Genomic DNA, 12,498 nt, shown 5'->3' on the forward strand with positions numbered 1-12,498 from the left:
ATTTAAGCTTTTACAAAGCTTAAATATACAAATCAATTATAAACCATTACAATTTTAATATTATAAAAGGTCTTGCTAATTTACCAGTATTAGGCAATAAGCCATATAAAAACATAGTCTAGTTATATGTTGACAGGGAATCTCTAACTGAAAAGTTTATATAAATCAATAAGTGAAGTCAGTAAGTGAAAAATTAAGCATCACATTTCTCCAAAAGGAGAATATGTGAAAATAGGTATTCTGTTCATGAGAATATAAACTATCACTACCTTTTAGAAAACAATCTGGCAACAACTATCAATATTTTAAATGTAAACAACTTGTGGGGCAGCAATTCCAACTACAGCTATACCTGCAAAACTCTACCAAGAAATAATACACACACACACACACACACACACACACACAGATATTTTCTGCAAATTATATATAACAGCAAAAAAAAGGGAGGAGAGGGAGTGAGAGAAAGGCAAATAGCAGCTATTCACATAAGGTACAGTGGGTCTGGGGGTCATTTTTTTTCTTTATAAGTCCTCAGTATTGGGGGTGGGGGGGTGCTGAGATGGAGGGAAAACTACTATCAATGTTTTTTAAGAAGGAAAAACCAAAGAATTTTAACCTAGGAAAAACATAATATTAGATATAGCAAAAATGAAGTCAAGTGGATGCAGTTTAATTAGAAGCCTGAGTAATATCTAATAAATATATAATAATAATAATAATAATATAATAATAATAAAATATAATAATCTAATAATCTAATAAATATATAATGTCTTAATTTATTAGCTTCTATTTTCTATACCTTAATGAAAACAACACAAATCTCCTAAAAGGTTAGACTGTATGAGCTAAATTAACATGGACTGATTAAGGTCTGGCACACACTGAAAATCTGAAACAATTTCGCTGACATAAGCCACCTTAGACAGAAAAGCAGTATGGAAACAGAATGGGAAATAAAATCCTACCTTTAACTGTTTTTACAAATGCTTGTTTTTCCTTATTTGGATCTTTTTCATCTACTAAAATCCCATGGAAAATACGCCCAAAAGTACCTAAAAGGAAAAATAATAATTATTGAGATCATATGATAACGTTCATAAAATTATAAGTACAAAACTTTCTGGCACAATACAACTTAAACATAACAAGGGAAAATGTGGTCAACATTACTCCTGCCCTAGCATAAAAAGACTCAAATCTTTGTTTTTTAATGACTGTTAAAGGCTCTTTTTAATTACAAAATATCTTATCTTGCCTTTTGAAATACCAAATTTAAACTATATATGAGAATTCATTCTGAAATATCCTAAATAAACTAATGATATAGACAGGAGCACTGGAGCTCAGTAATGGGGTATCCATAGAGACATTTATGAGTTTCTAGGCTTAGCCTCAGAGCAACGACAAAGGAGAAAAATGGACTCTCCTCACACATTCAAAAACACCAAAAAAATCTGCTTCCATTAATTACTATTTGCCACTGGAGACAGTTCAAGCCCCTCCCTTGGCTGTGACTGACCTACAAGCATCTCAACCAAACAGATGAATTCAGAATGACTCACATGCATCCAAAACATTCCAAACTGAGTTATGGAAGGGGGGAAAAAGTAATTCTCTATTTAACAACTTGAAGAGCTCAATAAAGTATTTTATTATTAATTTCTGTCTTCTTCTTTCAGCATTCTCCCCAGCCAATACCCTGAAACTCAAAAAAGAAAGCAAGGACCAGCAAGAGGGGAAAGGTAGGGTACTATCTCTCAAACACCTATCATGTGTTAGTTCATTTAATGAACATCAGTTCATCTAATCTTCATAAATGTCTAAGAGTAGACAACGGAGTCCAAATTTAGAGAAGAGGAAACTGGACATGGAAAACAGGAAATGATTTCTCCAAGGTCACACAGGTAATAAATTGTGGGACTGGGATTGGAAGTTGGGCATAACTCCAATCCCCATGCATGCGCCTTCTGCTAGAACCCATACACTTTCCATCACAGAGAGAATTACTTAGAATGTTTCAAAGAGGCCTGCTAGGTAGTGATCATCTCAGACAAGAACTAAACAGAAAATATACTTTAAAGGTGACAAACACTAATAATCATGCCTTAATATACTTGAAAATCAACACTTGCACCAAAGCTGTCCATATTAAGGCAAATTGAAAATCTAAAGAAAGGGAAAATAAAAATCAGTGTTATAGAGGAAACAAATTGTGCACGGCTTTCTATCCTTAAACTCAAAATGAGATCAAATTCTTAAATTCTGAAACAAAAAAATTTTTATACTACTAACATTAAATCTTCCTTGAAAACCTGATTTTGAGATAATAGATACCTTCTTGGAGTACATCTTTTAGAGTTATCCTCTCCCTGGATATTGCGATATCCTTCACCTTAGCTTTGGCCTCCAAAAGAGTGACACTTCTCAGGTCATTCTTCTCTATCCTCAAGGTAGGATAACCTGAGGAGCCAACAAAGCCAAACCAAGAAATATAAATACCCTTATTATGGCATCAGGGTCAACTAGTTCAGTTAGAACCTCAGGACTCAAGTCACAGGAATGAAACAATGTAAGAATCATAAATGGAAAAAGGCACACACACGAACAGGGAGAATTACTTATGAAGGCCATACTAAATTTTAAAGAAACACTTTCCCACCTATCCCAAAATCTTAAAATGCAGAATTAAAACAAGAAACACTAAAAATAATATTATATTACTACCAGTTCAATTGTTCTTCAGCCAAATGAAACAAGCTTTGATTCATGGAATTTAATTTAATCCCTCATATGGACTGCTTTTCTCTCCAAAGATTTTCTAATATAGTCTCCTAACAAAAAAAAACCTTTTCGAATGAAGAGATGTTTGTAAAAATATCTTTTCTAAAAAAAATATGTAATTGATTTAATCATTCTGGCATCCATACAGCCTAGTCATACCACTGTGAGATTCATATTCGTTTTTCGGTTCCCTTAATTCCCATTCATTCTTAATATGATGACAGCAAAACAGAATTTCTGGCCATAAATTAAAATTCTCATTGCAAGAAAAAAAGTCAGAATAAAAGTTAGTGTTAGCAAGCAGAAATTGGACTGGTAACCCCACTGGAACAGTATTTTGGGGAAGAAAAATCCCTAAAGAATGGGTGGACCTGGACAATGGTCATCAGTGGCTGTGAGAAGAACCACATGAAGGGCTCTGGAGAACTTTGTAATGGATGGATTCGGCTGACAAAGCCTGATTCCACTGATAGCACTGTGACCATGATATGTCTAGGTGCGTGTGCATATGTGAGCATTTATGAGTGCATTTATGAGTGTTTAGTCCTTCCTGGAGTTCTCTGAGTTTCTTGCATCTGTGGATTGTTGTGTTTTGTTATTTTGGAAAACTCTCGGCTATTTTGTCTTCAAGTATTTTTTCCACTCCTTTCTTTTTTTATTTATAGACAAATATACTTCCATTGGGTTTTCTTAAAAGCACTATTTGTTTTTATCATACATAAGAAATGAAGTATCTATCTCCTTAAGGTAATGTCTACAAAACAAATAAACTTCTTACTGGTGGTAAATAAAAAAATTTGTCAACAAATAAATGTATTTCCACTGACTTTTTAAAATGCATTTTGCTTTTAGCATATATAATAAATTACTTATCTACGTCTTTAAGGTTATATCCACAATCAAGAATTGACTCTAATGAGCAAATCTTGACAGCTAGACATTAAAAGCAATGATGTGTTTCTTATAAATAGTTTGGACTACTCTCCCATCTATCATTATATTTCCTGAGGAACATACGTCTTTCTTTCCTTGGAGATGTTAACTGCTGTTATGATTTCTCTTAGATTTCTTTTAAGCTAGAGTGCCCCCTCCTTCCCTTTCGTTTTTCTTGCCACATCTTATTAAAGAAACTGCGTCAATTATCCTGGAGAATGTCCAGCATCTGCCTCTTCTAGTGTCATCTAACTTGTTTCTCTATCCCTGTATTTCTTGTAAATTGCAAGTCAGTTTTACAGCCTTGATTAGATCCAGGTTAACTCTTGGAGGGGGAGGGGAGACAAGAATATTCCATCTGGGAGCACAAAATACTTAGCTGTCCTACTTTTAATGATGCTAAGTTTCAGTAGTGGATTCAGGCAGTGACACTCTGATCCCTCAAATGGTAAAGTTCCCTACTTCCTTTTGTTCGTATAGTTTAAAACACTGACGATCTTTTCCTGAATCAAGTATTTTATTAGGGGATGCAAGTATGATTTTCTAATTCTATCATTCCTTCCACATTTATTAGCTGGGATTCTTCTGTAAAAAAACATTTTCCTTCATAAACCAGCACTATCTGGTTATTGTGAAATAGTTCAGGTAGCCAGTTGTCAGAGTAAGGCATTATTGGTGCCTTAGTTAACTCCCATAATGACCGATTTTTCTAAAAAGTATCATTACGAACTTGTGGATTTTTACCCATTTTTACATTTCACATTTACATCACTTCATCAATCCACTGCAGTCATTATTCTTTCTGATGCTCAATGGTCCCATTTTGGGGAGCTCTTGTCTTCAGTAGCTTCCTGGATTTTTGGCTCAACACATGTCCCAGGTTTATCTTACACATTCCCGACCCAGTCCTGGAATCATCCGTTTCTCCAAAGAATCCTGGTACTTCTTAAGGAGAAACAGTACTGAAAGACCACAAGAGGGCACTGGGTGACAAACAGATACTCTTTAATTTTAGTTTACTAGAGAGTAAATGTCAGCCCAGGGGAGATAATAGTTAATCGCCTACAAGAACCTCATTAATCAATGGCACCACTGAGTTGAGCCCTGACTTGTGGTCCACTGTCTATCCTGATGATTGTGTAGTTTCTTATTTGTATGGTGACTGAGTCCTCATTATGTCTAAATTATACTCTAAGAATGATTATTTTCCCCCAAACAGCTACATGTTACAGTATAAAAACTTTCATCAAAATCCTGTTCAAAAAAAGGAAATCAGACCCCATTCTCAACTCTAATGGCAGCTAGTTTCCCATCATGATCAGAAAACAATGTAAAGTCCTAACCACAGCCCATGAGACCATCAAATAATTCATTAAAATCTGAGTCTCTGCCTTCATAGAGATCAGTGGCTTATTCTAACTACCTGAAAATCCTCCTTCTGAATTTGTATAGAGATGATTCAGCAGCCCTCTTAACATAATCTATAGAAACCTCCCCAAAACTAATTCTAGCAATTAAACCTAAAATTTTAATACTCCAATTTTGGAATGTTTCAGTCAATGCTCTAGAAAGCAAAAGTTAAAGCCTAATTCTGTACATGTTAGATAATATGTACACAGAATGGCACACGTCCCACAAGCAACTAACCACACAGGACCAAGGAAAGACAGACCATAGACAATTTTAGTAAACCATCTTTAGAATTAAATTAACTCTTACTGGTGATAGGAGTTGCATTGTTGGGTGTGTCGGCTCTCAGATACTGAGTCGTCTGGGTAGATGGCTGAGACAGCCCTTGGGAACTACTGCTGGCACTGATGCTGCAAACAATTTTTAAGAGAGAAATACTTGGCAAGTCAGCTTCAATGAGAAATTTCTTTTTTCCATACATACAAAACGCATGTAGCCATTATAACCAGCTTAAAACCCTAACGGAGATCACAATAATGCATGGATCTCTATCACAAATGTTCCATATTGAAATTTTAATCTGCCTCATAACGTAGAGCTCTATTTTTTTCCTTCCTTTCTACCTCCACAACCACCAGGCAGGTTCATCATATCATAGTCATTCACAAATGTGGTATTCCTCAGACACCATAGATAGCAGTCCTGAACCTCACAAAATGTTATGCTAGGGAACCATCTCTTAGGAAAAGAACTCATGCCTCTCAATGAGATTGCTTTTAAGAAAAGGAGTATAAAGACAGGTCTCTTTTAATGATGGTCCAAAATCAAATGGCCTACAGATGATGGAGTATGAAAGCAAATCAAACATGCCAACGTGCTCAAAGCTTGGGAAGGGACTTCCGACCCGGTTCAAATCTGTTTAATCATATACATTTTGTTTCTTCTACTTCCCCAATCCCAACCTTTTTAGAATTTACGGAACTTATTAGAAATCTCTAGCACGTGAAGCATTCTATTATGCCATATTCTTTAAGTAATGAGGAGACCCAGAAAATGGTAGGCTCAAATAAATGTGAATCCCATACTCAAGACTACTACAGATTAATGTCCTTTTGTCTTGTCAGTGGACGACGACCTTATCCCAGGGTCACCCTTGCACACATTCCAATTTCACTGCCTCAGCCCTTGTACTTTTGCAGCAGTGGAGAAGTGAAGCATAGAAATTCAGCATGAAGAGTGAAATCACAGGCAGGATGCCATCCCCTCAGGAGGAAGGTCTACTTTCCATGCCTCCCTTAGCTATAGGATCAGCAGAGTCCCATAAGAGGCTCCCAAATTTCCTAAATATGAAAATCGTTTAAATGACCACACCCCACAAAATAGTTCTGTATTTTCATAACCTGATGATTAAAAAAACACATAATGATAAAAAGATGCTACTCAAAAATTGATCTATATAGGTCTACACATATAGTGGGTATGGGACAGTACAGTGAAGAGATGTAGAGCATAACCTTGAAATCAAAACTGCCAGCACCACCATTTATTAACTAGCTGTATGACCTTAGGCAAAATGCTTTTGGAGCCTCAAATTCCTCGCAGATAAAATAACCATAATACTACCTCCTGAAAAGGTTGCTAAAAGGATTACATGAAAAATATAATCCTTTTAGGGCAGTGCCCTGCCCTCAAACATACACTTACAAATTATTATTACTAATTATGCATATTATTACCAATATTATGCATCCTTAATTCCTGGAACCACCAGGCACCTGTTTTTGGAGTTCTGAGTACATACTACTCAAAGACCACGTCGGAAATCAAATCTGTTAAAAAGTCCAAGATTCAATAATGGGGAGAGAAGAGAAGCATTATCATCCCCAAAGAGGGGGGAAATAATAGAATACAATTTACTTACCCATAAAATGGGACTAAGAAAACCTACCTCCCAGGATTTTTGTGAGGCTTAAGTTGTATAATACACGTGAAAGTACAATTTAAATATTACCTGCAACCAACGTACAGGTTGAATAAATATGCACAGACCCCAAATTATTTACTAGTTATTGTGTTTCTCTTCAGCAGCTCAACAGTAGGTGGCACTCTTGTACCACCTCAGAATTCCTGAAAAGCTTGGGCATACAAAGATGTTATGCGCTCATCCATATTTAGTGGTCCCTACAATGAGCATAGCACTAATGTTAAGCGATCAGAACAAACCTTTGAAAGCCCAGACTTACTGTCATGAGAGAAGCACGGAGCAGTTGGGGATCAACCCCTGATACCTATTAAATTCAATATCTACATCACATGAGGTAAAAAATGAGATAAAAATGTACACTTGCTAGCACTTAATAGTTTAACACCAGTCTAAATAAATTATCTCATTTGACTTTCATACGCAAGTAAGATTAGTTATGAAGACATTAACCCTGCTTTAGCGTTGAAGTTAGAACTTAGGGCAAAGATCATCATTTTCCTTCAGAGCGCTTATTATAATTTATATTTCTCTATTTTTCTGTGTAATTCATTTATTTAATTATTCATTCAAAAACTATTTACTAAGTGTATACTAGATGCTAGATACTGTGCTAGGTGCTGGGGATACAGCAGTGAACATAAGAAACAAAGATCCCTACCCTCATGAAACCTACATTCTAGCAGGGATTTCTGGTTTAATGTCTATCTTGCCCAAGCAGACTGTAAACTCCATGAGGGCAGGAAAAATACCTATTTGTTCACTCCTCCCTTCTCAGCACTTAAGCCAGGGCCTGGCACAAGAGGCCTCAAGTGGGCCCAACTCTTAGTGAGAGCTCAATTAACACTTACTGAATCAATCAATCAATAAACAGAGAAAAACATCCTTCCTTGGAATAGAAAGCTATAAACCACATAGAAGAGTTGCTGCTGACATGAGCTACTGATATATACTGAAAGAGGGAAAGAATTATTGCTCTAACAGAATGGTTTCCTGTCTCTCTCTACTCATCCCTCATTCAACAGATTCTTCATGCCAACATTCATTCAGTGATACCTGCTAGACACTGAATAAGGGGAATACAGAAATGAATAAGGGGAAATAAAAGGGACCCTGTCACCAGTAATGGCAAGGGTGATGGGGCAATGCAGATAATGGAAAATGAAGATATTGCCAAATAACAAGTTCAAGTATCCCACAAAGGAGTGAACTCTCCTACAGTTGCAAGCTAACAGGGAAAGACTACCGTACAGACAGGGTGCAGACCAATCCCTCTGTGGAAGGACTTTACAAAAGCTCTGCATCTCCAGAATACACTCATCTGGCACAACACAGAGACTGAAAAGATGAGCTTATAGTCTCAGGAGAGGGCAAGTCACACACGTGGGCTCCAACTGCCCCTGGCATGAGCACACCTCAGGCAGTTTTATTCTCTGCCTCTAAATAAGCTCTGTGTGTAAGAGGACTCTGGCTCCTGAGTGTCAGGAATGGGAGAACTCTCTACCATCCCTGTGCAAGCAATTCCATGGAGCCATGGGTTCCATCAAACCTCACAGGGCTGCTGTGAGGATTAAGAGGATTAATGGATGTAAAGCACATGGAACAGTGCCTGGCATATAACAAGTGCTTTATACAATTACAATACTGAGTTATTACAATACAGCTATTACAACAATAATGAGTCCCTCCTGTTGCTTGGCCCTGGTCCTAGCAGTGCAACCCTGAAAAAGTTACTTAATCTCTTCAAGCCTGTTTCTTTATCTTTAAAACAAGGACAGTACCATACCCATAAGCGGCTGTGAGTGTCAAATAAGATAATACATGTAAAGTGCTTCGTACAGTACTGGTAAATAGCACTCAATGAAATGGTAGCCATTGTTATCTCAGTGGCCCCAGCGCAGAGGGAAGAAGCAGTGTCTCTATTAGATTACTGGATGGGAACTTTCTAGTCACCACTATTAGCTTGCCTGGCATGTAATAAATAACAGCTAGTAGAATAGGAAAGAGTTGAAGAACAAATTAGTCCATCACTACCAACACACTGCAACTTTCTGAAAAGAAAAATCATAATAATGGCACTTACTATATGCCGGGCTTGTTCTAAGAGCTTACACTTTTATTTCACTAAAACTTCACAACATGCCTACAAAGTATGTGCCATGATCATCTCTGCTTTAGAGATGAGGAAAACTGAGACATAAAGCAGCTACAGAACTTCCTCTATCTGGGCCACAAAGCTAGTAAGTAGCACAGCCAGAATTCAGAGATGTCCACGCTCTTAACCACTAGGCTGTACTCTGAAAACAAGTGATGATGAAAGCTACTTCTATTCAGGCAACGTCTGGAAACATCTGCCTGAAAACTAGAGAACTGGAACACCAATTCATGGGTGGTAACAAATTATTTCAGCAGCAAAGGTATAAGCCCCATGGATTCTGAAGTTCTTACACAACTCTGATCTCTGTGGGTTCAGAGCGCCCCCACACAAGCAGCAAGCATTCAAGGAGAATGTGTTTACCAAGACAGACTACTAAATGCCATGCCTTCCAGTGACCTCTAACTCTGCCATATCCTCTCTCAGAGTCCCATCAAAATCTTCCTGTTACTTCACTTCCCCCTCAGTTCTTTCTCTACAAAACCCGATTCTAACACAACCATATATACAAAACATACTCTGAAACACCCCATCCGTGAATTTCCCTTCTCACTCTGACCTCCTCTCTCTTCTTTCTCTCCTCAGATAAAGAAAGTGTAACAGAGGGGACAGAGAGTACTTAGGGGCAGGAATTAATCCAACCAGGATACCCATCCCCTTGTGCTTTTGTTTCTGCCACACATATGCTTACCTGCTGTACGTACGGCACCATGTAGGACTGGGGAGTCAGCAGTAAGATGCACTGCTCCCTAACTGGGAAAAGCTTACATTCTAGCAGGAGAGACAAGTACACAAAAACTGATTTTAGAAGGAAAAAGCAAAATAATTGCTACCAAAAAGAGAGAGAGACAGAGAAACAGAGAGGGAAGGAGAGAGAGAGACAAAGAGAGGAGGGAGAAATTGATGGTTGGGAGGCTTAAAAAAGAGTTCATGAAAGTGATGGCAATGGAGTTGAAATGTGAAGAATGGTTTGAACCAGTGAAAAATGCAGGGAGCCCTGTGGGCAAAGGAGAGCATGAACAAAAGTCCTGGAGGGCAAAGTGTAGGGCAAAAGTGAGGAACAAATAATCATTTAACTGGAGCGTGAAGTAAGGATGAGAGACAAGGCAGGCTCATCTCCAGACTGTAAAGGAGGGCGCCTTGAAAGCCAAGTCACGAAGCTGAGAATGTCTTCAGTCAGCAACTGGGAATCACTGAGGAGGGAAATGAGAACTGTGCACTAGGAAAATAAACCTGTCTATCATTCCATCTTTACCTCTCACCCTATCCTGGCTATAATGTCCTCCTGGTCATCTTGACTCACCCAGGCTGGGACAAACACTTGTTCTATTCCCACACTATAATACACATACCACAATCATCAAATTTACAAACTTTTATAATTATGGGTTAATGTCAAAGATTAAATACTTGAAGTCACGAAGTATATCATTATTTTTTTTTTATTCCTAGCACTTAGCATAATATCTAACCCAGTGTATCTCAAAGCCTACACATTAGACTCATCCAGAAAGCTTTAAGAAAAATACTGATGCTCAAACACCACCCTAGACCAATGACATCAGAATTTCTGGAAGGGGGTACCTAAGTGCTGATGTATTTTAAAAGCTTACCCATGACGCTAATGTGCGACCAGGTTGAGAACTAATGATTTAAATCATAGCAGGTTCTCAATAAATGTTAATAAATTGGATGGATGGATGGATGGACAGAAGGATGGATAGTGATGGAGGGACAAACTAGAAGGAAGAAACAGGGCTATTTCAAAAAGGTACTAGGAGTCTAGAAGAGAGTCATGTCAAAGGGGATGGGGAAAAAATTGATCTCTACTACTTCTCCACCAACTAATAAACTAATTTCTGACTTCACAAATTTTTAAAAATAAAATCAGAGAAACAAAAAGACAGTATTTTTTCCCTTGGCTAGGGCTTAACCACCCTTCTTCCCCTGCACCACTGTGCACCAGGGGGCATGGGTGTGTGTGGGCTCCCATGTAAATGCAAACAACTGCTTTTATTTTTTTCCTTTCCCAAAATATATACGATACCTGTCATCCAGTTCAATCCTTTTCATACTATGAAGGTGCAAAACAGCTAATATTATTGCTACAAGAAATATTACTGCACAGCAAACCCCTACGCTGATATAAAACACACGCGTAGAAGTGGTTGGAGCTGCATGTACAGGATCATCTGAAATAAAAATGAACAGCACATTAAGCTTTTTAAACAAATATCATCGATTGCTTTGTGACCCAATATACACAACGAGCACCCTGTTCTTTGTAAAAGACTTTCATTTCACGTGTCCATTCTTTGATAAGATCAGTTACCAGCAGCCTGTTGATGTAAATTCACACAATTTAAAAAGTGTTTTTGTTGTAGTAAAAAAGGGATTTTAAATAGAACTTTTGGTTAATGAGTAAAATTCACAAGTGGTATACATATAATAAACCATCTATAGCAGTGCTGTCCAATAGGGGAATGCTCTATAGGGTGCATCCCAATATAGCAGCCACTGGCCACCTGTGGCTATTAAGCACTTGAAATGTAGCTAGTACAATGCAGGAATCGAAGTTTCAATTTTATTTCATTTCAATTAATTTAATGTTAAATAGCCACACGTGGCAAGTAATTACCATACTGGACAGCAAGCTCTACAGACCCTTCCTCAACAGTGACGCCTGGTACGGAGAGATCAGACATCTTTGTTGCCGATGACCACTAACTCACAGGGGGAGGGATATACAGTAGAGCGACCCACAGGTAAAACAAACAAACAAACCTTTCATCTTTTTCGCTTTTGAGAGTAACAGAAATTATTTTGCTTATCTGTTTTTAAAGATAAAAGCAGGAAAACAAGACTATACTCATGAAATAAAATAACAGTCACCTTAATATTATTCAAAAAGAAAGAAAGCCTCAGCAATAGGGGAAATAATTCAAAGACACAGAGACACATGTATACACATACACACAGGAGCAACTGAGAAAGAGACACAGAAACAAAGATCCACATGATAAGAGCAAGCAGAATGGAAGACAGAGAAATAGAAACAGAACTGGTGTAACTGGAGATTCATGTAAGTTTTGATGAGTACTCACATCAGAATTCTAGTGAAGAATTTGGGTTTTATCCTAAATGATATAGGAAGTCACTGCAAGGCTTCAACCAAAGGAATGACACACACGATCATACTTGAAAACACAAGAAACACAGATGACTCTGCATG

At 37.6% G+C, this 12,498-nt stretch overlaps 1 protein-coding gene across 2 annotated transcripts in view; it reads right to left on the reverse strand.

The window, feature by feature from the left end:
• The window catches only part of RYK (receptor like tyrosine kinase), a 100,666-nt gene that overhangs the window by 32,179 nt on the left and 55,989 nt on the right, over window positions 1-12,498 (reverse strand). The window contains exons 6-9 of one of the 2 annotated variants that reach the window (XM_036849924.1): window positions 11,314-11,458; window positions 5,440-5,540; window positions 2,341-2,475; window positions 972-1,058 (exon numbers count right to left, since the gene is read on the reverse strand). In XM_036849924.1, the coding sequence (XP_036705819.1) occupies window positions 972-1,058; window positions 2,341-2,475; window positions 5,440-5,540; window positions 11,314-11,458 (468 nt within the window). The remainder of the gene's footprint in view (window positions 1-971; window positions 1,059-2,340; window positions 2,476-5,439; window positions 5,541-11,313; window positions 11,459-12,498) is intronic. The other variant, XM_036849925.1, reaches the window with a different exon arrangement.

Source organism: Balaenoptera musculus, chromosome 4 (genome assembly GCF_009873245.2).
Source record: "Balaenoptera musculus isolate JJ_BM4_2016_0621 chromosome 4, mBalMus1.pri.v3, whole genome shotgun sequence".
NCBI lineage: Eukaryota > Metazoa > Chordata > Mammalia > Artiodactyla > Balaenopteridae > Balaenoptera > Balaenoptera musculus.